Source organism: Zingiber officinale, chromosome 11B (genome assembly GCF_018446385.1).
Source record: "Zingiber officinale cultivar Zhangliang chromosome 11B, Zo_v1.1, whole genome shotgun sequence".
Classification (NCBI taxonomy): domain Eukaryota; kingdom Viridiplantae; phylum Streptophyta; class Magnoliopsida; order Zingiberales; family Zingiberaceae; genus Zingiber; species Zingiber officinale.
This window is the reverse complement of record NC_056007.1, coordinates 21,165,293-21,192,132: the sequence shown is the minus strand read 5'-3', so window position 1 is coordinate 21,192,132 and position 26,840 is coordinate 21,165,293. Positions and strand designations below refer to the sequence as shown.

General features: G+C 36.1%; 1 protein-coding gene across 1 annotated transcript; it reads left to right on the top strand.

Annotated features, from left to right (window-relative positions):
- The first annotated feature begins 7,710 nt into the window (after positions 1–7,710).
- Positions 7,711–21,620, top strand: LOC122033650 (serine/threonine-protein phosphatase 7-like). Its single transcript, XM_042592731.1, has 5 exons — positions 7,711–8,260; positions 18,238–18,729; positions 20,159–20,305; positions 20,835–20,942; positions 21,300–21,620. The coding sequence occupies exons 1-5, from the start codon at positions 7,850–7,852 to the stop codon at positions 21,393–21,395; spliced, it is 1,254 nt and encodes a 417-aa protein (XP_042448665.1). The 5' UTR covers positions 7,711–7,849; the 3' UTR covers positions 21,396–21,620.
- The last annotated feature ends 5,220 nt before the right edge of the window (positions 21,621–26,840 follow it).

Sequence of the window (26,840 nt, the reverse complement as noted above, 5' to 3'; positions counted from 1 at the left end):
TGATTGTAATAATTAAATATGGTCAGTTGCCATATTATTATTATTATTGTTTTACATTCTGTTCGATCTAGATTAAATGTACATTCCCTTGTGAAATATAGGATCGATAAATGTAAAACTTTATTTTTGTCGTGGATCGTATCCTTGCAAGGCGTGGTGCTATTTGAGGACCAGAGGCGCAGCGAAAAAGGAAACAAGATAGATGCGACGACATGACCCGTTGGCGGCGGCTAGGGTCAGCGACATACGGAGGACAGCTATGGATGAGGTCATAATAGTTACAAAATTATTTTTTCATATTTATTGCCTTTATGTGCTGTGATGTGTATACTTTTGTGTGCATGTGCGTTATGTGTACATGTTAAAATTCCTCGTTTAAATAAGTGGGAGAAGGTTTATTTAAATAAATTCTACGGTCTCCATTACTGGTTTGTAAGTGATGCATTCAAACTTGCGCGTTGGCTTTAAGTGTCTTCCTCCACATCGGATGAGTTTGTTTGTAGATCACTAGATCAAACTTCCTCTATGGATGATTATAGGAAATTATTTAGTTTTGTGTGATCTTCTCCATCTGAAGGGGCACAATCCTAATTAATGGACTAAGTATCAAGTAATGGTATACACTTAGGCACATTTAATAGTATCCTCCCCATCGGAGTCACTGCTATTATTTTGTGTGACCGAAGACAAACCAACTATTAATTTTATTTGTCATAAAGTTAGGTTGACAAGATAATAAAATTAATGGGTAAAACCTCCTCTTACAAATGTTTGAATTAGTATACGTCCACACTATCATGGCATACGAAATTCACAGTGTTTTGAGGTGTTGGTGAATTTAAATTATATTGTTCGAGAAATCAATATTATTTTAAATTCTAAAGTTTTGACCAGATATCTTATTTTGTGATTCTCAGGATTTCAAAATAGCTTTCAATCCTCTCGCTGTTATTTTAAAACAAAACAAACCTACTGGTCCCAATTATATTGATTGGAAACAAAACTTGGACTGTCCTCGCAGAAACGAGAACAATGAAGGTGTATTTTATTCATTAGTTGTCGAAACATATTTAGTGGTGTTATCTATCGATACCTGGTGTGTAGATACGGGAGCCACTGATCATGTCTGCAATTCATTACAGGGGTTCCAGGAAACCCGACAACTACATGAAGGAGAAAGCACCGTCTACATGGGCAATGCTACGAGAGTGGCGGTTGTTGCAGTGGGAGATGTTTTATTATCTTTCGATAGGAATAAAACTTTAATTTTGAGAAATTGTCTTTACGTACCATCTTTTAGAAAGAACTTGATTTCAGTTTCTAAATTATTTATGGATGGATATTTTGTTTCTTTTGATGATAAAGTAGTTATCAAGAAAAATAGGGTGGTTATCTGTTTTGGTACATTGGTTGACAATTTGTATACTCAAAATCCAATAACTTCCACGACGCAACAAATGGAAATTAATAACACATCTTCTAATTCTAATAAGAGAAAGCAACCTTCGGAAATGAACCAAACATATCTTTGGCATCTAAGGCTTGGTTATATTAACTTGAGTAGGATTCAAAGGCTAATAGCCGATGGACCTTTGGTTTCATTGGTGGAGGAAAACTTTCCAACCTGCGAATTTTGCTTGGAAGGAAAAATGACCAAGAGACCTTTTAAGGCAAAGGGGTATAGAGCCAAAGAAGTGTTAGAATTGGTTCATTCTGATTTGTGTGGACTTATGACTATCCAGGCGAGAGGTGATTTTGAATATTTTGTCTCTTTTATAGATGACTATTCGAGATATAGGTACATTTACTTGATGCGCCACAAGTCTGAGTGTTTTGATAAGTTCAAAGAGTACAAGGCTGATGTGGAGAAACGTCATGGTAAAAGTATCAAGACACTACAGTCTGATCGTGATGGCGAGTACCTCTTAGGAGAGTTTAAGAATTACTTATCAGAGGCCGGGATTCAATCCCAATTGTCTGCACCTAGTACACCCCCACAAAATGGTGTGGCAGAACGAAGGAATATGACTCTTATGGAAATGGTTAAATCAATGATGAGTTATTCAGAATTACTAAATTCATTTTGAGGATATGCTCTGGAAACGGGGTCGTACATTCTAAACTTGGTACCTTCTAAGTTAGTACCCTCTACACCCACAGAATTGTGGAATGGGCGTAAGCCTAGTTTGAAACACATTCATATTTAGGGTAGTCCAGTATATGTGCTAAAGGGAGATGCTGATAAGTTGGAATCACGTACAGAAGTTCGTTTATTTGTGGGTTATCCTAAAGGAACGAAAGGTGGTTTATTTTATAGTCCTAAAGATCAGAAGATCATTGTTAACACCAATGCCCGATTTTTAGAAGAGGACTATGTGATGAACCACAAGCCCATGAGTAAAATTATTCTTGAGGAAATAAGAGAGGACACATCTAATTTAGTATCAATGGTACAAGATGATATACCACAAGAAACTGCAACGCGTGTCATAAATGATGCACAATTACAGGTAGTGTCTCATCGTAGTGGGAGAGTTGTTCGGCAACCTGATAGACTCATGTTTTTGGAAGAGTATTCAGACTTGATCCCTGGTGAACATGAACCTGATCCTTGGACATATGATGAAGCACTCCAAGATAAAGATGCAGTATCTTAGCAAAGTGCAATGAACTCTGAAATAGAATCTATATATTCTAATCAGGTCTTGTAGCTTGTAGAACCACCAAATGGTGTAAAAGCTATTGGATGTAAATGGGTCTACAAAAGAAAAAGAGGGATAGACGGGAAGGTGGAAACCTTCAAAGCAAGGCTTGTTGAAAAAGGTATACTCAGGAAGAGGGAATCGATTATAAGGAAACCTTTTCGCCGGTAGTCATGCTTAAGTTTATTCGGATTCTTTTATCTATTGCTGCTCATATGGATTACGAGGTTTGGCAAATGGATGTCAATACAGCTTTCCTTAATGGAAGTCTTGAAGAAAATATCCATAAAAAGCAACCAGAGGGATTCATTGCGAAGGACAAAGAGCATCTTGTATGCAAGCTCAAACGATCCATTTATGGACTGGAGCAAGCTTCGAGATCTTGGAACATCCGGTTTGATGAAGTGATCCAGTCTTATGGATTCATTCAGTGTCCAGATGAGTCTTGTGTATACAAGAAAAGTGACGGAAACGTGGTGGTATTTCTTGTACTATACGTAGATGACATTTTGCTCATTGACAACAATGTCAAAGTGTTGTCAGACGTAAGGGTATAGTTGTCCAAGAAATTCGATATGAAGGACTTGAGAGAATGTGGGCATATTCTTGGGATCAAAGTAATAAGGGATCGCAAGAAAAGAATGTTGTGCTTATCCAGAGTTTCATACATCAATACTATCCTAGCTTGTTTTAGCATACAAAACTCCAAAAAAAGTTTTCTACCTTTTCGGCATGGAGTACTTTTATCTAAAGAGATGTCTCCTAAGACACTAAAAGAGATAAATGACATGAAGGCAGTTCTTTATGCTTCAGTTGTAGGAAGTCTAATGTATGCGATGCTATGTACGAGACCGGATATCTGTTTTATTGTGGGCATGGTTAGCAGATATCAAAGTAATCCAGGACAGGGACATTGGACTGTCGTAAAACATATATTAAAGTACCTGAGAAGGACTAGAGATTATATGCTGGTTTACTAGGCAGATGATTTGCTCCCTGTAGGTTACATGGATTCAGATTTCCAATCAGATAGGGACAATAGTTAGTCAACCTCAGAGTATGTGTTTACTTTAGGAGGTGGAGCCATAACATAGAGGAGTGTTAAGTAGAAATGCGTTTCAGACTCCACCATGGAAGCTGAGTATGTGACCGTCTCTGAGGTAGCCAAAGAAGCAGTATGACTCAAAAACTTCTTGATGGACTTAGATGTGATTCCTGGTTTGTCCAAAATTATCATAGTTTATTGTGATAATAGTGGTGCAGTAGCAAACTCAAAGGAACCATGAGCTCATAAGGCAAGTAAACACATTGAGTGTTAGTACCACCTAATACGAGACATTGTATAATGAGGAGAAGTTGTTGTCGCCAAGATTGCATCAGCAGATAACCTAGATCCTTTCACTAAGGCCCTTCTAGCGAGAGCTTTTGATAGACATGTTGAGGGGATGAGAATCATATGTATGACAGCAAATATAGCAGTATAGTCTTTTAGTATAAGTGAGAGATTGTTAGGATGTATACTAAAAGCCTAGCTTTTTGTATGAACATTTATTTTGAAATGAGAATCATATTGGTCAAATATCTGCATTTAGTTAAATGCAGTTGCTCATTTAATTTATATTGTAGATAACATGGTGTGTGGTGTCACACAGAAGATCATGTTATCGGTTCCTTATAAATTATAAATAGTAGCTCACAACCAAGATGGATTGGGACAAACCATTGGAACGATTGTAGTGTAATTTGAAATTAGTTTGTCTTGACTATATAATTACACTAGTACACTATGTGTATATTGAGTAGGATCATTTGAGGTTGTTCTTTTTATACTGACTGTATAAAATAACAAAACCTCTGTTATTATAGATGTGCGTACTCTTAATCCCGATATAATAACAAACACATATACTTAGTATTTATTTCTTTAATTTATCAAAGGGTGAGATTTATTCAGTTAAATCAATAAGCCCAATAAATTGGAAAATAATATTATTTATATGGTGTGTTGTTGATTATAAAAGGAAACTGTGTCCTAGTAATCTAGGTTGATGATGCCCCCTTGAGGAGCTCATAAGAATTATCATATAAACCCTGCAGGTGGACTTAGTCCGACATGATAATAAGGTTGAGTGGTACTACTTTTGGAGCTAGATGTTAATTAAGTGAGTTGTCAGTAACTCATTTAATTAACGGGCATACGATATCTTAAACATAGGGAAACTAACGCACTCATGATAAGAATGAGCTCATATTATAATATGGGATTAGTGCGGTAGTTCAATAATAACTCTTTAGTGGTATGAGTTATTATTGATAAACTTGAGTTGGGTTTCGGGTCGAACATAGGAAGCTCAAGTCCATCAGGAGGCCAAAATCAATTCCTCCTCTTGGTTCCTGTTGTAACCTCTATAAAACCTCGCAGTCACCCGTTTTGGTTTTGCTTCCTACCCAAGAAAGGGGTCGGCCATATCCTTGCTTGGTGCCCAAGCAAGGGGTCGGCCAAGCCTTGCTTCCTACCCAAGAAAGGGGTCGGCCAAGCCTTGCTTCCTACCCAAGAAAGGGGTCGTCCAAGCCTTGCTTGGTGCCCAAGCAAGGGGTCGGCCAAACCAAAAGAAAAGAAAAGAAAAGAAAAAGAAAAGAAAGAAAAAAAGGGGAGATTTTTTCTCAACAGAATTAGAGATTTTTTTAAAAAGAATTACGTTGATTCTTTCTTAGAAATTTTCTAAAAAAAATTATATTAATTCTTTTCTAAGAAATTTTTCTAAAAAGAATTATATTAATTTTTTCCTAGAGATTTTTCTAAAAAGAATTATGTTGATTCTTTTTTAGAAATTTTCTAAAAAGAATTATACTAATTCTTTCTTAAGAAATTTTTCTAAAAAGAATTATGTTAATTCTTTTCTAGAGATTTTTTCTAAACAAAAATCTATTACTTTTTCTCCTTTTTTATCTGGGGCAAAGAGTTATAAAAGGAGAGGAGGTTGTGCCATAAAAAAAAAATCAATTAAGAAGTGATAAGTTTTTCTCCACAACTAAAAACCCTCTCCTTTACCTTAAGGTCGGTGCCCATTTTTTCTTTTCTTTCCTCTAGGGTCGGCGCCCCACTTCTTTTATTCTTCCCTTTTCTTCCCTCTAGGGCTGGTGTCCCATCTTCTCTTGGTGGCCGGAGCTGGGAGGAAAAGAAAACGAAGAGACGAAGCATCTTGGTGGCCGGTGGTTTGGAGGAGAAGAAGAAGAAGAAGGCGTTCCTTTCTTTACATCTTTTGGTGATAGGCGGTTAGAAACAAAAGGGGTTCGAGTGTTTTTGTCTTGGTAGATCGTCGCCCACACGACACCCAAGAAGAGGAGATGAATACGACAAAAGATTAAGAGGTCTTTGTCTACGAAGAAAGGTACAACTAGTTATTTATTCCGCAACACAAATAGTTTTGTTTTCTTTGTATGGATCATGAATACCAACACAAGAGGCTAGTGATTTCGTGTTTTTATTTTCGTGCTTCGATTTTGTGTTTCGATCTTTTGCTTTGATTGATGTCTCTGTAGTTAAACCTAAGATTACTGTGAGAAGTTTAAATATTCAATTTCTTTGAAAGGCTTTGTCTAAGAAGTGGTGGATGATCCCATAACCAAGACGGCCTAGTGCCTCGCCAACGACCTGGAAACCAATTCTTGAAATAAATATTTAATCAACTTCTGTAATATGGTTTAACTTCTGAAGAACACAAGGGTTGAACTTGGAGTAAAAATATTAAGTTTCGTTTCCAATCCAAGTTTAACTTCTGAAGAGCACATGAGTTGCTAGGAAAAGTTCTGTGCTTGAACAAATTTTAAACTGTGCGGTATTCCAAGTAGCACCTAACAAAAATCATATGATAAACTGTGCGTGCTAGAAATCCGTTTGAGAGTCAATATGAAGCTAAGTGTCTTAAACCCGACCGACCTTTTTATCTGGCCAAACATGCATAGAGAGATTTATGAGTATCGGGGAGGCTGATCTTTATTCTGACCATACCTATAACTGGTCGATTGTGAGGTAAGACATTCTAGCTGACCGTCTTTAAACCCGGTCAACTATTGAATGATCATATATGTTATCTTTTCAGTTCAAGAGTAAAGCATGAGGCCCTTTATGTCCGATCGACTTAAGGGTCGGTTGACCGTCTCCCGAATGATGTATAATTCGATGGGGTTAGACCTGAGAGTCTTAGTGTGAGATGAGTAATGAAACCAAGTGGGGAATGTTTTCTTTTCTTGATTTTGATCGTCATATCATCTTGAGTTTAATCACCATATCATTTTAATGTTGACTGTCATGTCATCTATTGAATTTACTCATTATAATCGTATCAATTAATATTAGCATAATAAATATAAATTTAAGGTAATTCACGTGAAAAGTCATTTCACGATGAATCCAAACGGTCAACTCAACGTTTTTAGAATTATTATTTCATTAAGAGAAATTTCCTATAATGCACGGAAGATCAATTTTTACATGTTCGAGTAATAATTTGAAATGTCTCATTAAAATGTTTAACTATTGTATCTAATTCTAATCACTCGGCTCCAGAGCTATGGTATAATAGTAAAAATATTTAATTATTCATAATTTATAGAGATTTTTTTAAAAAATGAAATTTATAATTAAGGAATATTAGATTCCTAGATTGTCGACTTTTTGATTTATTCTCATAGTTGATAAAAAAAAAATTTATGGGATCAAATTTGATGCTTGATATTATCTAACTTGATTAAAAAAATTTTATTAATTTTTAATTATTCAAATTTAAAAAACTAGATAAAATTTGAAGAACGGTCAGATGTCAGAATAAATTGAAACGAGCTCACGGCGATACACCCAGCAATCTATAATTACGTGTCCCATCTGCTGATGTGATAATAATTTGATGACTTTCCGTTGGAAGCAGCGAATGACTCGGATCTGAGCTGGCATGAGGCGGTGAGATAAAGACGTCGGATCTATTGAATCCTATTTCAGGATACCGTGAACCGAGCGTCGCCTTTCCCTTCGCTTCGTGTACCTTCCGCATTGGAGGCGCAAGGGCCGGCGATTTCCTCATCTACGCCACCGCCTGCCCTGAATCCCTTCCCGGCGTTTGAGGAATTTTGCTTCCACCGCCTCCTGCATGGAGGATCCGGCAGTACCCTGCCCCCACCTCCCCCTTTATTGGCCCCCGGATGGCTCCCTGTCGATGGACTGGATGGGGCTCTTGACGGGCATCCTCGATTGGTCCTCGCGCAACCTCCCGCCTTCCGATCTCCCCACCCTCCTCCCTTTTCCCGTCCTCGCTCGCCTCCTCCTCGCCGCCTCCGATGTCCTTCACAAGGAGCCTAATTGCGTGAGAATTCACGCCGACAAAGAGGAGCTGAGCAGCGTCGTCGTTGTCGGGGATGTTCACGGTCAGCTACACGATGTCTTGTTCTTGTTGGAGGACGCTGGGTTCCCGGCAGAGGATCGGCTGTTCGTCTTCAACGGTGATTATGTGGATCGGGGCGCGTGGGGGCTGGAAACCTTTGTTCTTCTGCTGGCTTGGAAGGTCTCGTATTTTCCTTTTTTTTCCCATAACAAAGCTAGGTTTTCTTACCTGATTAACAAGTTTATGATAAAACTGTGACATTTTGGACCTTTTACTCTGCAAAATATCCTTACATCACCATTGATTTTTTGGGTTAATTTTGTTGATTCATATTGGTTGGTTACCATTTGTTGGAAATTAGTTCTTGTGACCAATTGTTCGAATAACGACATGGACATGAAGGACTATATTGCGAGAGTAGATTATTGTAAATCAATTTATTAGATGAATGAGAAATTTCATAAAGAAAATCATGATATTATTGATTTAGTCTGGCTTGAACAAATGAGGGATTGAGTTCGTACATGTGCATTGTTCATGTACGTTGACACATGAATGCTAACTCGATTATCCTCAAATGCTGGTTTGTTTGACACTAAAGATTTCTAAGATGCTCATTAATTGCACATGAAAGAATGATAGTTTCCGATTGATACTTGCTTGTTTGGTGCCAAATGACACATGAGAATTGTATTGTCCGACACTATTCAGATGGGTTCCTCTTGGTTGAGAAGAGGGAAGAGAAGAGTTTTGTCTTCTCTACCATTAATGGAAATATTCCATTTATACTTGTTTATACTACATCTTCAATACTATATAAAGGCCCCAGCACTACTCTCTCAGATCCTTCCATTCTCACAACTTAGTTGTGAGTTCTTCTTTTGAATTGCTCTCTCCCTCTCTCTCTCTCTCTCTCTCTCTCTCTCTCTCTCCTATAAAGAGTTTCAAAGATTTGAAAGTGCTCCTACCTCCACGAGTTGGCGTAGTTGGTTCATGCAAGTGTGTTGCTGCCAATAGGCCTAGGTCGATTCCCAATGGGTACAGAATACCCCGCCGTTGCCTCAACCCCTCCTTGCATGCACTGCTGTTGTTGGGCAAAATCCTCCGTGATTTATCTCCCTTCCCAACAGTGGGGAGCCCTGGAGGGGTTGCCGAGGTGATAGTTTCACCTTTTGCAACCAAAGATTTAAAGTGTTCCACTAGGGTAAAATGCCCCTCGTAATTTACCTGCCTATATCATGCCTTAGGGCGGTGATATTGGGTCGTTTGGGGTGAGTGATTTCACATTTTGTCCAACAGATTTGAAAGTGTAAAATTAGATACCCAGTTAAAAAAAAATTTGAAAGTGCCAAAACTCAAAATTCAATGTGTTCCTATTTTAAGTAGTATGTCATTGTATCTTAGAGGCAATTATCAATCAACCATAAGTTCTGGGGCGGGCAATATCACCCTAAAGAGAGAAGGTTTGCCTTCACCTCAACCTTAATTCTTTTATCCAAAGGAATTAGTTGATCCAAAAGGGTGTAACGACATTCATAGAGATGGTTCAATAAACAACATTATTAAGTCAGTGACTATGCTACTAGAAGGATTATGTATACCACTTGAAGAGGTACCTTGACAACCGAAGGGGTGTGTTGAGAATCCTTAAGGGATATGATTTGTATCACCATATTGATGTGTCATTGGCTTGAGTAATTGATTCGTGAACGGGCTGACTATCGGGCCCAATACGTTGCACAAACATCATTAATTGAGAGAAATTCCAACAACAATTTTAAAAGGATATCGTGGATATGGTGACCATAGGCCCCACTCCTACTAGAGAGAAACTGAAGAAAATTTTCATAGTCAACTTCTAACGGTGGCAATAAAGAATGCTGTATTACTTGAAAAAAATGCACTTCGTAGGATGGCCATTGAAAGATGCTCCTCCCAATGCATTCGAAGATGAATCTCAGCTAGGGAAGTGTTCATTGGATGGAAAATAGAGATTTGTACGTAAGAAGGGTTAGATGTCGAATTATACAACGGGTTTAGTGCCACCATGATGGCAAAGGTTTTGAGGGGACTAAAGAACACAAAGTGGAGGATGGCGACTTGTAAAAATACCAAAAAGAGAGCCAACATAAGGCTTCAAATAGACGCTTGGGCCCACCTTTCTAGACGTCAAAATGGATGTTTGACAAGTTAGAATGATTGCATCGCACATGTTGCAATTAACTAAGGGATAGCATTTCACACTTGTTATACCGAGGCCGAAAGGTTTTCTTACTTGCGTTGTTTCAACCATAACCAAAATAAGGTTCTTGGCTTCGGGATGAATGGGCAATCATGCAACCTTGGCTCTAACACTTGACAAGTAATAAACTCACTCTTGTTATACGCTCAACAAGAAACAAAATCAGTTTGGTCTCATAACTCATGGTGAATAATGACCAATGTGAACCTAGTTCACACACTGAGATGCTTCCCTAGCACAACTTTGCTCACAAATTAGGCATGATAATCAACAATGGTTCTTGAGAACAAAGGCACACTAATCAAATGACCTCAACTTTGGCTTCATTAAGCACTCTAATTATACAATCACGACTTTGGCTTGGCACAATTAGAAGGCCAAGGGATGTAAGCTTCTTGAGTCAAGTGTCTCTCGAAGAACAAATCTACCCCTAGTCAACACTTCGATGTGGCGGCCATAGATATTTCTTGGCACGATTTGAAGCCATGGATGCTTTGTGGTTGAGTGTCTCTCAAACAATAAATGCTAGTAACACTTCAATCAAAGGGAACTTTACCAAGGATTTTACAACTTTTGTCCTTTCACACAAAGGATAGTTCATTGATGATTCTAAGAGATATGTAGGCTTGCAGAGAAGTAAGATCGAGGTATTTGAGGTGTTTAAAACACTACAAATGTGATTGGAAAAGTTAACTAAGCAAAATCATCTATAATGATAGAGGAAGAGAAGAGAAACATTCATCAATTGAATGTATCCTACTCACCTCAATCCAACGATGTTGTGGAATGCGAGAACCACACATCAAGAGATGATAAATGTTATGTTGGCCTAATAATTATAAGGGAAATTGTTCTCCTGGCAAACCACAAATGCTACTAAAAAAGAGATGAAACTCTATACAAGTCATGGAAAGGTCACAAACCTTCCTACTAAGCCAATAAATGTAAGGATATTTGGACAACATATAGATAATTAAATTTAGGCCAAAATAATTGCATTTATACATGCTCCTAGTTATGATGCATTAGGGTGGGCAAGAAGCTATGAGAAGGGCAAAAAATTGTCTAGACTTAATACCATTTTAAGCACTAAATCTTTAGTGGTGAGATTTCTATTGAATATAGAGAATCGCGTGGATCTACTAACTAAAAAGGCCTTACCAAGGAATTAAATATATTGCATGTATAGAGAAATTAATCGAAAATCCAACATATGAATCAAGTAGTAGTCCCAATCATATTGACTGAACATCTCAAGATGATGATTTGAAAGGGTCAACTAAGCTACAAGATTCGAGACATTTAGAAGTAATTACTCCAACTCATTCACTTAATAGAAAGGTGTCGTCTGCAAATGGATAAAGGGTGGGCAAAAAATTCTTAATAATTCTATAATGTACCTGCAAGGGTATAATAGGGTATTATAGGATACTCTTGATAGGAAATCACTTATATAAGTGGAAAATGAGGGCTCATAAGTATTTAAGAATTATAAGCATTAGCCAAGGCTAAAATGGACACAATAGAGAACTTGTAGAAGTTTAGGTTGCTACTATATGAGTATCATTTTCTCCGTTTGCACCAACGGTACAATTCAAGACATAGCTCATTAGGTAGCTAAATAAATTCATCATATTATACTATGGAAGAGTTAAAGCCACAAGCTATCTTTCTCAATGAAATAGTCAACCTATTGAAACTCTTATTTGTGATCTGCTGAAAATTATTCATAATTTTTATTCATGTGGTGGTGGGGGGATTGTTGGTAATTAGTTCTTTGTCGAATAGGGATATAGATCACTATTTCAAGAGTAGACTATCATAAAATAATTTTTCTCTAGTGGATGAAAAATTAATGCCGAAAAAGTATTTGAGTGATAGAAGAGATTATGATATTATTTGTTTGGTTTGACTTGATCGAACGAGAGCATGATCTCATACACGAGCATGGTCCATGTATGCCAACACATGAATGCTAACTAAAGTATACACGAACGTTGGTTCGTGTGGGACTAAAAGGAAGGGATTTTTAGGACTCACATTAATTGCTCATGAAAGTTGGCACTGCTTGCATAGTTCCAAATGGCATTTGGGAATTGCATTGTCTATATTGTCCAAATAATGTTCAGAGTTCTTCTTTTGATTTCTCTCCCAACCTCCTTTCTAAAGAGTTCCAAGGTTTCAAAAGTTCACTAGGGTTTGAAATTTGAAGTGCTTCTATTTTGAGTCGTAGGTTGTTATATCTTGGGATACAATTGTCAATCAACTATAAGCACTTAGCTGAGGCATATTGTCCGTAGGAGAGAAGGTTTATTTTTGTTTCAACTTTAATTCTCATTTTTGAACGGATAAGTTGACTTTGAAAAGGTGTGTCAACATCCATAGAGATGATTTGACGATTGATACGATTAAGTACCAACAATATTAAATAGCAACAATACTACAAAAGAGGGTACACCTACCTACCACACAAAGGGATGCTTTGACAACCAAAAGGGTGGGTCAAGAATACAAAGGGGATATTATTTCATCATCATTTTGACATTGCATTGGTTCGAGCCATTGTCTGACCAGATCCAACAGGTTGGACCAATCTCATTAATTGACAGAAATTTCAACAAAATCATTGTTGTTGGATTTTTCCCGCCCAATGGGATAAGGCTTTCTTGACGTTGTTGTTGTTGCATTATTGTTGGATTTTGCTAAAACTAACCCTTTGATCCAAAAAATTTAATTTTAGAAAGGCCAAATACCCAAATCTGACTTAATGAAGTGGAATACATAGAAATTTTGCTCCACCTAAATCATTGATTGTGGTGACAAAGAAATAAACAAGAATTTCCAAAATTATTTTCTATCTCATTTCACTAAGAGAATTACAATTTATAGTCATTAAGAATTATCAAATCCCTTAATAATAGGGTATAATATAGGAAAAAATACAACAATAATTATAGTTTATTAAATCCCTTAATCCTAGGGTCTAATATATGAAGAAATATAACAATAATTACAAGGAATATATACAACAATAATGAAAATCTTAGAAAGGTAATCAAGGGATATACAATTATAATAAAAACATATAAGGAAAGAAGAATATATTGACATTCCCCCTCAAATTGATGTCGGTAAGTCTATCAGCGCCAATTTACTACTGAGAAACTTTTGTCGTTGCCTTTTCAAAACTTTCGTAAAGACATCAACTATTTTAAGATTAGTAGAAAGATGAGGAAGAGTGATCACACCTCGAACATAGACCGCCCTAATGTAATGACAGTCCACCTCTATGTGCTTTGTGCGTTCATGATATACTGGATTTATAGCTATTTGACTGACACTAGTATTATCACCATGAAGTGAAATAGGATTAGGTGGAGGAAATCCAAAGTCAAAAAGAAGACCACATAATCATACAATTATAGAATAAGCCACAAACATAGCTCTATACTCGACTTCCGTAAAAGATTTAAAGACACAATCTACTTCTTACATTTCCAAGAAAACAAGCCATCTCAAGGAAAATGCACCAGCCTATTGTAGACTTCCTAGTATTTGGGTAAACAACCCAATCTACATCACTATACGCAATCAAATGAAGAGCGGATTTTGTAAGAAAAAACAACCCACTAGTAGATGACCCAGTTAAGTATCGAATAATGCGACGAATTATAGCAAGATGAAGGTGTCGAGGTGATTGCATAAATTTGCTAACTATATTGAGAACATACGAGATATCGGTCTGCCCTTGTGATTGTTAGGTAGATAAGACTACCAACAAGTTGCCTATATTAAAAAGGATCAGGTAAAAGCTTGTCTTCATGTTTTCGATATTTCACATTCACCTCCATTGGTGTATTTATATTTATATTGATTCAAGAACAAATCATGATCTTGTGAGTGAACTTCCAACCTAAAAAAATATGTGACATGTCCAAGATCTTTCATTTTAAATGTACTATGCAACATATTTTGAAGTTTAGTGATCAACCCATTGTCATTATCGGTGATGATAATATCATCAACATAGACTAAAAAAATACCATATTGGTTGTCTTGTGAAAGAAAAGTGATGAATCATATTGTGTGAAAGAGAAGGTGAGAAGAGTGTTGCAAAACATCTCAAACCAAGCTCTAGGTGCATGCTTCAACTCATACAAAGAGCGTCTTAGCTTGCAAACTATCATTGACATACTAGGTGGAAGTTTCATGTAAACCTCTTCTGTAAGATCCCCATTCAAGAAGACATTTTTTACATCCATATGATGTAAAGGCCAAGATTTAGAAGATGCAATAGCAAGAATGGCTCTCATTGTGGTCATCTTAGCAACTGGTGCAAATGTTTATTAAAGGCCAAGATTTAGAAGATGCAATAGCAAGAATGGCTCTCATTGTGGTCATCTTAGCAACTGGTGCAAATGTTTATTCATAGTCGAGGCTATATTCTTGTTTATTTCCAAGAGCAACTAATCAAACTTTGTATCTCTAAAGACCCATCAGACTTGAGTTTCAAGAGACCCACTTACTACCAATGAGCTTAACATTTAGATGTAAGGAACAATGTCTCAAATATGGTTTTCCTCAAGTGCTAGGTTCTACTTCCACACTCATGTTCCATAGCATGTTTATGACAAGTGGGAATGGAAATAGAAGATAAAGTAGTAGACATAGCCACAGGGGTTGAAAAATCATATCTCTTAGGAGGTTTTTGAGAGCTAGAGCTTCTTCAAAGAGGAGGTGGATATTGATTGGAAACCACAGGAAGATGTGGAGAAACCTCAGTAGGACGTGTAAGAGGATCGCATGCAGGAGGAGTGTGTTATGATAAACATAACCAGGTTTAAATTTTGGGATTGGTATTGGTGACTCGGGAAAATATGGTAAAGCAGATAGAGAAAGGAATTTTAAGGTCTCTTGTGTGCTAAAGAAGGGCTGATTTTTTTTAAAAAAAATAACATTCCTAGAGACTCAAAGAAATCCTTTTTGGATTCTAGCATATCCTAAGAAAGCACACGTGACAAATTTTCTTTCATGTGCAGGAAGGTTAACAAAGCAAACACTTCCGAAAATATTAATATTGGAATAATTTTGTGCACGCCCAAGCAAATGAAAGTAGGGAGAATCATTGTTCAAGTTGGGAGATAGTAATCTGTTAATCAAATAAACAGCCGTATACAAAGCTTCACACTAAAAATGAGAAGGAACACAAAGCTCAATTAGAAGAGTGCGAACAATATCAAGAAGATGACGATTATTTTCTTTCTGCCATACCGTTTTGTTGTGGAGCGAAAGGACAAAAACATTGTGATATGATCCCTTGACTTTGAAAAAAAAATTGAAATTCATTTGACATATATTCACCACCTAAATCTGATTGCAAGATTTTGATTTTAGCATAAAATTGTGTTTCGACTAAAGCATGAAAGACTTTAAACATAGAGAAAACCTCCCTTTTAGAGCGAAGAAAAATATACCCGAGTAAAGCAAGTGAAATCATTGATAAATGTAATAAAGTATTTGTGATGTTCATGAGAGATTACACATACATCAGTATGTACGAGTTCAAAAGGTTTGGTGGTGTGATTTTTATGCAATGGAAAAGGAAATGTTTTGCTTTTACCAAGTTTGCAAGATGCACAATTAACAATATCATTATTAGAAAAAGTCAAATATTTATTTCCAAGTAAAACATAAGAATTAGGGTGTCCTAAACGTCTATGCCACACTTGATTATCACATTGAACAACATTACAATCAACATAATTTGACACCAGAGAGGGAGATAGAAACAAAGGAAAGAGACGTCCCCCACTTTAAGTCCCTTCGTGATCATCTTCTCAGGCACGTTCCTCCAGAATTTGAAAATTAAATATTACAATTATTGTCAACTAATTGACCGATAGATATAAGATAAGTGGACAACTTAGGAGATACAAAAAAACATTTAAAGAGGTTGAAATATCACCGACAACTATGATAGGTAAGGAATTATCATCGACAATATTAATATAAATCTCCTTTATATTGTTTTTAACATTATTTAAAGGTAAGACAGTCATGTGCTTGGAAGCACTAGAATCAAGATACCAAGGCTTAGGATTACATAGGTAGTTAGTACCAAGGCTTGGAATTATAATTTTTATTATCAAAAAGGTCTAAAGCAGAAAGGGTAAAAACTATCATTTGTTGGACCATTTCAGGAGTAATAAAAGACTGACGAGGACTAGGGCATTTAAGGAACCAACCAAGACATTGTTACAGGCAGTTTTAGATTTTAGAAGTCGAGTGGAACAATCTTTTGTGATATGCCCTGGTTTCTTATAATACTTGCAAAAAATTTTAGTACAATTAGTGGCAATGTGCCTGAATCTTTTGCAACTATAGCACTGGACATTAATCATATCTTTGTTTCAACTAAAACCTCCCGTGAGTTGTGTAGGCAACAAGAATTGAAGTAGAATATCAAGCCTTTGCTCCAAGACAACCTGAGTATTGAGTTGTTCTTCCTTAAGAAGCTCTCCTACACAAATATCCAATACAGGAACTGGTTCTCTGTTTTGATTGCTTCAAACTCCCCCTTTAACTTCATTAAAAACTAGTCATGTTTGCTAGTCTCATGCACACTTTGGATAACAATGAATCCTTCAGGAGGTACACTTGCATACATAATATCGGTGTACTCAGCCCAAGATTTTCAAAGGAAGAATAACTCTTGGATTATGGAGAGTTCCACACTTTCAAGGATCCAAAGCATCCTTCACCTCTCATTTTGCATATTTCTCCTTCTTGCCGTTAGGTGCAGGATTCTTCTTATCAATATGATCCCATAATTCCTTTCCCTTGACAAAGATCTGAATTGGAATGTATAGGTAGAATAGTTCTTGCCATTAATCGAACAAGAAAATGTTCAAATCATTCCAAAGACATGATTTAATCAGAAACAAGTACTAAGAGATCAGGTCTAACAAAATAGACTAGAAGAACATGAAAAAGAACAAAGCACTATCTTGGAGTTAAACAAGGAACTAGACACAAGATGAAATGATCTTAGAGTTTTGACTCTGATACCATGATAAAGAAATAAATGAGAATTTCGTCTCATTTTCACTAAGAGAATTACAATATATAGAGATCAACAATTATCAAATTCCTTAATGGTCTAATATTGGAAGAAATACATCAATAATTATAAATAGCTTATCAAATCTCTTAAACCTAGGGTCTAAAAGAAAGAACTAACTAATAAATATAGGGATATACAACAGAAATCTTAAAGAGGTAATGAAGGGATATACACCTATAACAAAACTAAATATTGAAAGAAGAATATATTGACAAGTGGGATTATATAAAAGAAAAATTCACGAAATAGGCTAGCAAATATTTGCAAAATCAAGAATGATAATCTTTGTAATTGCTTTTGCCAATATTTACTTTAATTTGTTATTATCAGTGTAAAAAATTAAAGACATCTGCTAAAGGATAACAACACATGCAATTAAAAATAAGGGAAAATAAGTAAGACTATTGTAAAATTGATTGAACTGTACCTGAAGATATTACTAAATGGATTGAATCCTGAGGATGAAAATAACTAAATGATTTCCATTGGGCCACACTCAACAATGCCTAACAAACTTGGACTCATTGTACCAGTTTGTTATTTATCAATGCTTTTTTTTTAAGAACCTGCAAGCAGAATTATAGAAGTTCAATCATATATGTGAAAGTTCTGGTACAAATTGACTCTGCTAATTCAATATTTTAAGGAGAAAATCAGATAATATCATTGATAATTTATTCCTTCGAACCACTTGAGAATATAAATAAAATACTTACATTGCTGGAAAGCCCAAATTCTTGACTTTACATCAAATAGTTTTTGATTCAAAATAATTTAATTATTGGTTTATAGGTTTTTCTACCACATCGAGTGTTTCTTCTCCGTGGCAATCATGAATCAAAATATTGCACCTCAGTGTATGGTTTTGAGAATGAAGTTTTGTCTAAATATGGAGACCAAGGCAAACAAGTTTATAGGAAATGCTTAAGATGTTTTGAAGATCTTCCCTTAGCCTCTGTTATAGCAGATTCTGTATATACAGCTCATGGAGGACTTTTTCGCAGCATAAATGTTACTCCATCAAAGAGATCAAAAGGTAAAAAAGGTCGTAGGATAGTTACTAATGTTGAAACCTCTTTAAAGTTGGGTTCCATGGAAGAACTATCAAAAGCAAGACGAACTGTGCTTGATCCTCCATGGGAAGGATTGAATCTGATTCCTGGTGATGTACTGTGGTCTGATCCGTCATTAGCCTTGGGACTCTCTCCGAACAAGGAAAGGGGCATTGGTTTGATGTGGGGCCCTGATTGCACTGAAGAGTTCCTTAAGAAAAATCAGTTCAAGGTTTGTTATTTATGTTATCATGCATTTTAGTTATTTCTTTATCCGTTTCTTTCATTGATTATTTTCCATGTCATAATTCATTCCTCATTAGTTATCAAATCTAGTTGCTTTATTTTTTTCAAAATATCACAACAGAGTCAGGAAGACAATACTGCATTGTTCTTTAATCCTCTTGTCCTACGGTGCAACGGAAGGGCACCAAGTTGTCACTCAGGCACCCGCGGTTTGATCCCCGGCTATGGTGCATTTGAATGGGGCACGCAACCATAGGATGCTGAGCTTCTGAGCCTTACTCGTCCTAGAAAAACAAAATAGAGATACTCCTCAATTGACTCCTTCAATTGTAACTCAAGCTCAGATTTGTTTTTTGTTCGAAAAGGCCTAGAATCTAGAAGAGAATTAGTTTGGGTTCCAGTGTTAAAAGAATCAAAATGGGAATTTGTTTTTGAAACATGTTCGTTCATTACTATTACTTATGACATTGGAGAGGGGCTCCAGGCTCGACCGTAGGGAGAGGTTTCGAGTTTATAATACCGTAGTCGTGAATTAGGTACGAGCGACAGGTCGTGAATCTTTCCATGTCGCTGCGCTCGTTCATTATCTTATCACTCGTTCGTCATTATTATTGTGCCTGAATTCACCTTTTGGGTTCCTCTAACAGAGAGCCAATCGATTGCTCGCCAGTTGCGAGTTGCGAGCTGCTCGGCCGCCTACCACGAGCGCTTCCCAATTTACCCTAGAGGTCGATTGAAAACTTCTGTGGGGCTAGGCCACCCTAGGTTTGTGTTACCTGGTTCATCAATTTTTTATTTTAATCCTCCTGTCCTAGCATAATCCTCTGGACTACAATGTTACCCAGCTGTTTCTTAAAGTCAGAATGAATGGCATAATGAGATTTATTTAGCACTTGATTATTGTACCTGAAACACATAGGTATATAGGAAATTTTTAGTCAAAGAATATTGGAACTGGGATATGTAATAGGTGTAATAGGTTGTAATATATTATATATATAACTTAAAATAACAGATATCTTCTTCAGTTGAGGGAACCTGGATTCTGGAAAAGTATAACATAGGCACATGGTTGACTCAGAGTAATATTATTATTCCTGGTTGCCTGGTTCTGCAATGAGTTAGTCCTTTGAAGCATCCCATGTGATACACACTGAGCTAATTAGAACAGGGTGTCTCATATTCTGCATGGGTGGATATTCTTTGGGTCTCTGCAATTTTTTTTTTATATATCTGGTTAGAGCTTCTTTAGGATATTATGGATCCAAGTATTTATCTGTTCAGTGAATAGCTTGTTTGGTGTATTTGAGGAGTTGCAAGTTACCTTTTGAATTGCATTGTCCACTTATCTTAAATATCAAGATGTATGGAGATAACATGAATTTTCTGAAGTTCTTTCCCTATTTCAACTATAGTTGATTATCAGGTCACACGAAGGCCCTGATGCCAGGGTTAAACGGGATGATCTTTCTGGGATGGATGCAGGCTATACAATAGATCATCAAGTAGAATCTGGGCAGCTGATTACTCTCTTTAGTGCTCCGGACTATCCCCAATTTCAGGTTCTTTAAATACTGTTTTTTTTTTTTTCACAGACGAAGAGTTATAATATGTAAAAGATCTTTGTTGTAAAACTGGAGCTTTGTGTTAGCAAATTATTACCTACCTTTTCCTTAATACCTCCTCAAATTAGTTTCTTTGAGGATCATATTGAATTCATTAAGTTTGAGATGGCTCACAGAAAAATTGGGACAGGTTGTTCCTCAATTTATGACATATGAAACATTGAATATTTTTTGTTGAAGATAAAATTGTCCCACAAAGCTCTGCATGCAAAATATGTCTAGTTAAATATACTAAGGAAGAAGTTATGAACACAGTTTATTGCTATATATATTTTTGGCACGCTTGCTTAAATTTTATTTCCCCTGTTGGGTAGGGATGGTCTGATGCAAGCTGTAAGCTTTTTTTCCCTTGACATGCATGCTTGCAAGTAGATGCTAAGCTCAATGGTGGCTTCCAATTATTTAAAAATCGTCACTCGTGTTCATATTTTTTCTAAAATCTTCCCTTCTACCTAATATTATGCAGGCCACTGATAAGCGATTCAACAATCGGGGGGCATATATTGTGTTGCAGCCACCTCATTTTGCTTCACCTGTTTTTCATACCTTTGAAGCTGTAAAACCAAGGCCTCAGGTAATAAGAATATCTTGTTTCTCATGTGATTATGGAGGAACTATAGATGCAATTTTTTTTCTCAGTTGCATTGCTTCATTCTTCTTAATATTGATTATTTCCATTTGAGAAGCATTACTTTAATATTAATGTCTGATCCTCATGTTCAGTCTACCCTTCTACATGACTTTATGTACATTGTGGAACAAAGCATTATGTTTCAAAATTGTTCCCTAGGGATTATGCTGGTAGTTGTGTTAGGATATAAATCTATGTAGTTTTGCTTACAATTGTTGGGATAAATTGTCAATCAATCATTTTCAACCCCTTTTTATGCTCTAACTGTTTCACGGTAGCTCACATAAGGATGCCATACAGGTAAAACCGTATTACGACTATGAAGAAGTAATTGACTCGGACGAGGAGTTGGATTTGAGATCAATGGACAATGGCTCTTCTATCGGAAGTGCTTGAATGGACATTCATCGGAAACATATTGACCTGTGTTTCCTTGTTTTGCGCTTGGGGTAATATTTATATAGATGTAAAATCCGTCATTGTTGTAGGAGAAAAAGAAAACAAGAGGTAGATTGTTAGTTGCCATGGTAAATTCGATCAATGGTGGCTTGTAGACAGATGAATGAATGCCTTTGATGAGTGGCACATTCTCATGAAAAGCAGATGTGCAACTTTCTTTTCTTTTCTTTTTTTTCCTTTTCAAATTGACTTTCACTTGTTAAAAAAAACAGCTTTTCCCCATGAAACCTTCTCTCGAAGATGGTAACCTTCTACAATGGTGAGTTTTGACATTGATGACCTCTAGGAGGGTCTGCTTGTATCACCAAAGTATCTTCTGCCAACTTACGGTAAGAAAATTTATTTAGAATGATGCAAAAGCAGCTAACTATGGAGTTGTAAACTAGTAGAGTGGAGTCAAGTTTATTTGATAAAATAATTGAGCTAATTAAAATCGAGTGTAAAAGAAAATTAAACTATTGAAATGATTGCTTTGATTTTTTTTTCTTTATCAGTTTAAATTTAGTTCGCTTCATTATATTGAGCTTTCAATTTTTATTTGATTATTTGAAATTTTTATATTTCTAAATTTATTTAATTGCTTAGTAAATATGATATTATAATCTTTTTTATTCATTTTAAGAGTTTTTTAAATCTATTTATTACATAAGAGATTTATTTATGAATATAGTTTATAAATTTAGTTCATGAACATTCATCCTGAACTAAAAGCAGGAGAAAGTTTTTTTTATTAAGCTTAAATGTCTCTAAAACAATCACAATCGATTGTTGAACGAGAAAAAAAAAGGAGAAAGTTTTTCAGATCAGATAAGCTTTGTAAAAGTTCATATGCTATAAAACTAAGTGTTGCTCTCATATCGTTTGCTGACTCTGAATTAGCTTCTGTATTGGGTCACTTGATTACGTGTAAAAGGTAAAATTTATCATCCTGCTGACCATCTCATGATTATTTTACACTATGGAGGAAGGAGTAAATTATGAAATCAAAATTAGTCATCACATAATAAGACAATTCTTCGGATTTTATCAAGAGTTGATACTTACTCAATTATGTAAACCTGTTATGTGCATCAATTGATTCGAAAATAAAACTACAGTAAGCCCCCACGGGCTGATGATGCAAATGGTTCATGCAAAAATGTTACCATAGATAAATTTGAGATCGATTCTTAGTGGGTACAAAATATCCCACTGTTATTGTCTCATTCTGTATGTGCTATTATTGTTGGCTAAAGTTCTTTGTAATTTACCTTCTTTCAGGAAGTATGTAATCGTCCAAGAGGGATCATCAAGATGACAATTTCATTTTTTGCCACATAAAATATAACTACAATAAATAAAAAAAAAACAACTTATATCAGGAACAAGAGGGAAGGATGGATAGTAAAAATGAAAAATCATTAGTTTATTATTATTTTGACTGTATGTTAATATCATAAAATTATCACTTGGACGACCCTTCAAATGATCCTCCACTATCTAAAAAGAAAATAAATTATTGGGGTGTCATTCAATAATAACAACACACGTAAGGAGAGATTAAGGTAATTAGTGAAATATTTTATACCCATTGAAAATTAACTTTGACTTATTGATAGTAACACTCTTATATGAATATCAATCTTCGTATTCAAAAGTCAATATCCAAAATATTCATCTTTAAAAATATTTAAAAGAGATCAATATTTTTATTGCTCCTCTAGACCTTGTATCATTGTTATTTCTTTATTTACCAAATGTTAGTAGTCGCTCGTGATTTACCTCCTCCGTGTTGATCCTGGGACAGATTGACGGGGACACTAGAGATGAACATATTCACCTTTTGCCACTATTATTATTTCTTTATTTTGAACCTTCTTATTATGTACTCCTAAATATTTTATCATGATAATTATGAGAATGAGAGTATTAGTTTGAACTATTCTTAATTTGTATTATAACTCTCACCCAACCCAAATGTGATTATGTGAATTTCAATTAAAATGAATATTTTAAACCATTTTTTACTGACTCATATAGTTAATGTGATTATGTGAATTTCAATAAAAATGAATATTTTAAATAAGTTTTTTACCAAATCATATAGTTAAGTTTTTGAAATTATCAAATTAAGTAGGTTAGTTTCAAAATTACCAAATCTCATATCCATTTTCTGTTTTATTCCTAATCAATCGACTGATAAAAAAATCAGTCAAATCGATTTTTATTTAAAAATCAGTCAACTAATTTTTAATACTAGTCAAATCAATTTCTCTCTATGTTGAAGTTTCAAATAAATCAGTCGACTGATAATGATTATCAATCGAATCGATTTATTTTTGTATCAAAGTCGGTTTTGAGCAAAATTGATTGATGGATCAAATGATCTCAAATTGACATGAAACTAATTTTTATATGTTTAGCTAGTTCTCCTGATTATATTCATACCCTCGAACATCAATTTGGCCTAATGTATTATGGGCGGTAATTTTTTAAAATACGAATGCGTTTGAAAAATTCAATTCATGGTCCATTAGTCGATTTGGGTCAAATCGACTGATGAGCCAAACATTTTTGAATTAATATAAAATTAGTTCTTTATATGTTCGATTATAGGATGCATCTTAAGGAATTTAGGACTTAAGAGAGGAGAGGAGGCATTGTTCAGAGAGGTCTTCTTGGTTTTTTTTTTTCTCCACTATCGCCATGGCCTCCCTCTCCATGCCGGTAACCCACGCACCTCCGCCTCCAACTCTCTTTTCTAGAGTTCGTAGCGGCTCACCAACGACTTCTCAGCCATCAGTGGATTGCCACTAGTACTCTCCCATCACTTTCCTCCCCTCTTCTCTATCTGTGCTGACGACGCCAACACCACCTTTGACACCTCCGCTGCTCACAAGGCAACCGCCCTCCGGGAGCTGCCCCACACCGCCAACCCCTCCTTCCTCTTTCTCTAATGAGGGGGGCTTCTTTGGGTTGTTCTCTGCCACTAGGGAGCTTTTTCCCCTAACGCATGCTACTCCGCCCCACTGGTCGCCGGACAGCTCCGACCTCTCATCCCCAACATTGTCGCCATCGCTGCTGTTCCCCCTTTTTTCGCATGCCTCCTCCACCTCTTCTCCATCGTCGCAGCCAGCCATCTGAAAGAAGAAGAATAGGAAGAAGAAAAGAATACGAGAACAATAATAGAACTTATTATTTTCTATTGATGATTGCCTTAAACATAGTACAATATATAATGGTTAAAAATGTGCTCAGTTAATTAACTAATTAATAAATTATAAAATAATTCTAAGAATTATTCTAATAATTATAACAGAATTATTAGAATAATCCTAATATTATTTTGATTTAATTTGGTGATTTGATCTGGTCAATCTCGGTGATTCTTTTTTTCCCCCCCCCCCCCCCCCCCCCCGACAAATTCAACGGGAGATCTCTGACGTTGAGTTTGCTTGCCAGCTTGTTTAAACGGTGTTTAGATAATGACTTAGTAAAGATATCAGTAATTTGATCCTCCGTAGAAACATAAGAAACTAATAATTGTTGAGTCGCCACACGCTCTCGAACAAAATGAAAATCAATTTCCACATGTTTTGTACGAGCATGAAAGATCGGATTTGTTGTGAGATATGTTGCTCCAATATTATCACATCAAATTTTGGGTGCAATATTTGATGCAAGATGAAGTTCAGATAGAAGTGATTGAAGCTAAATAATTTCAGACGTTGTATTTACTATAACTTTATATTCTGCCTCATTGCTTGAACGAGAGACAGTAGGTTGCTTTTTCGAATTCCATGAGATAAGGTTTCATCCAATAAATATCGCATATCCACTCGTAGAGCGTCTATCTTCAGGAGAACTTGCCCAATCCGCATCACTATAGATATGTAAACCCCGAGACGATTGGCGATATAAAAGAAGACCATGTAAAATAGTACCTTTAAGATAACGAAGTATTCTTTTTACATTATCCCAATTTTGTTCAGTTGGAGCATACATGAATTGACAAGCACGATTTACTACAAAGGTAATATCAGGGCGTGTGATAGTGACATATTGTAAGGCTCCAACAATGCTTCGATAAATTTGTGGATCAGACAGAACAGGAGAGGATGTAGTTGTAGAGTTGCTTATAGCAATAGATGTAGAGACCGAACGTGCTCCATCCATTTTATCTCTTTGAAGAAGCCCAGTAATATATTTGCTTTGAGAGAGAAGATAGCCTTTCTCATGTGGAATAAGTTCAATACCGAGAAAAAAATTAGCAATACCCAAATCTCGAGTAGGAAACTCTTGATTGAGAAGACTTAATAAAGTTGTGATACCCTTGTAATCATTGCCGGCTATTAGGATATCATCCACATAAATAAGAAAAAATATCATATATCCATCATTATATTTGTGGAATAGAGATGAGTCCATCTTTGATCCAGAAAATCCTTGAGCTTGTAACCAACTAGATAATCGATGAAACCATGCACGAGGAGCTTGTCGAAGACCATATAAGGATTTCTTGAGTTGACAAACATGAGATGGAAATTGTGGATGAATAAACCCAGGTGGTTGCTCCATAAATACAGTTTCCTCAAGATGACCGTGAAGAAATGCATTTGAAATGTCTAATTATCGTACAAGCCAATTAGAACTAACAGTTATCGATAATAATAGTCTGACGAACGTAATTTTGATGATTGGGCTAAAGGTGTCATTGAAATCAATACCTAGTTGTTGACTAAATTCTTTAGCTACAAGTCGAGCTTTGTATCGTTCAAGAGAACCATCAGCTCGATGCTTAAGACGGAACACCCACTTAGAGCCTACAATATTCATGGAGGGAGTGCGCGGAACTAGGCTCCATGTTCCATTGCAGAGAAGTGCATCAAATTCTGTAGCTATTGCACTATGCCAATTTGGATCTTTGTTCGCCTGTGTAAAACAAGTTGGTTCAATAGATTTTGAAGAAACGACTAGAGCTCGTGGAAGGGGATGTCAAGTTGTCATTGGTGGGAAACGTGCATAGATGTCACTTAAGGGAAGCATGCGACGAGGAGCATTATCATCTGAATCACTTGTTGATGGTGACGAGGAAGTAGGCTGACATGATGTTTTAGATGATGGATTTGTATTATCTGAGGATCCAGAACTAGAGAGCATATTATCTTCGATCGGCGATGTTTCCAAGGTTGCACATAGAATAGGTTTCATAACATCGTTCCTTTCATCATTATGCACTGCTCTCAATGGAGTAGCCATTTGGGTTGATTCTGATGACCTAGGAGAATTTATGGAAAGTTCTGAAGCAGTACCTTGGATGTCATTTCCTCTTGCACCTCCCATGGGTTTAATTGGATAAGCAACCTGTGGTAATTCAGATGGTATATTAGGTGGTGTCAAGAA